This window comes from Sceloporus undulatus, chromosome 10, assembly GCF_019175285.1.
Source record: "Sceloporus undulatus isolate JIND9_A2432 ecotype Alabama chromosome 10, SceUnd_v1.1, whole genome shotgun sequence".
Classification (NCBI taxonomy): domain Eukaryota; kingdom Metazoa; phylum Chordata; class Lepidosauria; order Squamata; family Phrynosomatidae; genus Sceloporus; species Sceloporus undulatus.
The window spans coordinates 16,028,723-16,031,626 of NC_056531.1; the positions used below are offsets into that span (position 1 = coordinate 16,028,723).

The 2,904-nt window shown below is 43.2% G+C and overlaps 1 protein-coding gene across 1 annotated transcript in view; it reads right to left on the minus strand.

Moving 5' to 3' along the window:
• The window catches only part of DDX49 (DEAD-box helicase 49), a 15,191-nt gene that overhangs the window by 8,891 nt on the left and 3,396 nt on the right, over positions 1-2,904 (minus strand). The window contains exon 5 of the mRNA XM_042441906.1: positions 1,756-1,943. Coding sequence (XP_042297840.1) covers positions 1,756-1,943 — 188 coding nt within the window. The remainder of the gene's footprint in view (positions 1-1,755; positions 1,944-2,904) is intronic.

A 2,904-nucleotide genomic window follows, 5' to 3' on the forward strand; every position in this document is an offset into this window, starting at 1 on the left:
TCTCTCTCTATATATATATATATATATATATATATGTATATATATATTCTATTCTACTACTACTATTATTATCATTATAGTAGAAAATAATATGAATCACTATATGGTCAAGACAGGGAATAATAACAGATTAAACACAGAACATCAGTTAAAATAGCATATATAACCAATGCATATTCAATCAATCAACGCTTTAAAATAGCTGGATAAGCCTGCCAGAACAGACTTGTCTTTAATGCTGTTTTAAACATAGTGTCTCCAGCTAACAAATGTCCTCTGTCAGGTCATTGCACAATCTCTAGGGGCAGCTGAAGAAAAAGTCCTCTGGGTAATCTTGGTTTCCAAAGGAGAAAGGTGTTCCAGGTCCTGAATTCAAACCTTGGCATCTTCTGGTTGGGCAGGAAGAGACTCTTTTCTGAGGACCTCAGATATTCACATCCCAACCAGCTGAAGGAGCACACTGCCCTCGAAGCCTTTAGGTGCACTGAATCATCCTTTCTCTAATCTCCTCCCCTCCGCCCCATGAACTGTGTCTCCTGGAGGCCTCCAAGGGACGCATTGCAGCTTTTGAATAGGTTGGTGTCTTTCCCACAACATAAAAAGGACCAGTGCACAGAAACCAGAAGTGGACTTTCAGCCCCTTCTGCATTTTTGGTAGCCTGTGAGTCCCACTTAAGTTCCTAGAAGCAGAACCACCACCACCCTCTCAATAGCTGCTACAGTTGCTTCCTTTGTTTTAAGGTTTTACAAGAGCCCTTGTTTTTGCTGCAATAGACTAATGAAACTATGAGTCTGTCACCAAGTTTTTCATTAGGACAAGGCTAGGTGCGGAAGATTGAATTCTGCTGCCTCAGAGACTAGAACAGGAACCTATGGGTTCAGATGACAAGAAAAAAGATTCCACCTAAACATTAAGGACTCCTTTACTATCAAAGCTGTTCAGACTGCCTTGGGAGTGGTGGAATCCCTTTCTTTGAAAGGCTTTAAACAGATTGGATAGACATATTTAAGTAATACCCACCCATTTAGTCCCCCATGCCAGGGGGATGAACTAGCCGGCCCTTGAGATCCCTTCAATAGACTCTATGATTCTAACAGTACATAAAACTTCACTCTATGCATGTATTTCAAAAGCTCCTTTCAGCTTTCTCCCCCCCAACAACATCTTAGTCCTCTTTCATTTGCAACTCAGGATGTAATTCATTAGATTTTTTTTCTTGAAAGAAGCAAGGAGTAATTTGATTAATTTTCTTTCTGCAGCAAGAAAATATTCAAATATTGAGCAGCTTTGAAACAGTATTTGCTGTTTGTAATTTATTCTGCACAAAAATTCACAGATGCTACTTTTGCACAGAAAGAGGGCATTTTCTGCTTAAAAACAATATCTGTGCACTACATGCTCTTTTCTGTGCAATAACTTAATACTTTAGGTGTAAAGCCACCATGTCTAAATTTTACACTTTATCCGGTAAAGTGAAAAATTTTGTCAGTGTAACATTCTCTTCATTGGGGTCTCTTGATGAATCTTTTAAAAATGTGTTTCGGTATTTCTTCAGTTTGTATTCACAACTCAGTATAACTCCTCCGAGCAAAGTGACCTTTTTTTTTATAATTTCGATTCCCATAATCCCTGGTCATGGTGCCTGGGGGATTCTGGGAACTGTAGGCACAATCCCAGCGTCTCCTAGTTCTGTGCCGAACGCATGAGACACTCTGCAAAGGCAGGAAACTACCAAGGGAGGAGACTGGACTCACTCAGATGTGGACTCCCAGAAGAACGGCTTGTTCATTGCGATCTGCTTGAGCTCATTCAGTGTGTCTGTCAGGGTGGCACTGAAGAGCATCGTCTGCCGCTTGGCTGGAACCGCCGCCAGGATGACTTCCAGGTCTTTGGTGAAGTCAGTGCAGCCCTGCTCCAGTAACCGGTCAGCTTCATCCAGGACCTCAACCAAAACAAAGGAGTAAAGGGAAGTCAGATGGAGGTTTTATGAGGAACCATGATGGGAGGAGGACTGCCCCAGAACCTTAAACAGCAGGTAGGGAAACTGTAACCACAAATAGCCTTTTTCATCACCATATCCTTCACCAGTTTTCATATTTTTGATGTAATTCGAGAGCAATGTTCTCCCCAAAACAGGTGACACTCTCCTGCCCCCCCCCACAAGAATGCCTGTCCCAAAATACCTCATTGTGCAGCCATTCAGCAACCAAAATGGTGACCAGAGAGGATACAATTTTGACTAAAATATAGCTTAAAAGAGATAATTTTGGCCCAGACAGGCTGCTATGGCCCATGAGGAGGGGGAGACGAAAACTGGCCACTCTGCAATTGCTTTCCTTTGTTCTGTAGAGAAACCCAAGCTAGCCATCTCATGGCATATACAGTGCGCCTGCATCATATGCAGGCGTGTTTTACACGGCTTCCAGCATATGCTGGAAGCCGCACCGGAAGGGAGCCGCACACTGGAAGAAAACAATGGCATGCACTCCTGTGGCGTGCGCCCCGCGCACCACCGTGGGCACAAGCCCCATTCATTTGAATGGGGCTTGAGCATCTGTGTTTTTTCCCTTACGTGGGGGATCCATTCCGGACTCTCCCCCTCATCACAAAGGGTTTTCTTGGCAAGATTTCATCAAGAGAGGTTTGCCATTGCCTTCCTCTGGGACTGAGAGAAGAATGTGACTTGTCCAAGGCCAACCATAGGGTTTCCATGGTTGAACAAAGATTTGAACCCTGGTCTCTTAGAGGACTAGTCCAACACTCAAAACATCACACTGCACTAGTTGCATTTGTTGTCATCTCACACCATTCATGGGTGAGCTGTATTTAAATACTATATTTCCTCCAGGAAATTCAATGTGACAAATATGGCTTTCTGCCTGACCAATTTATCCACAAAACAG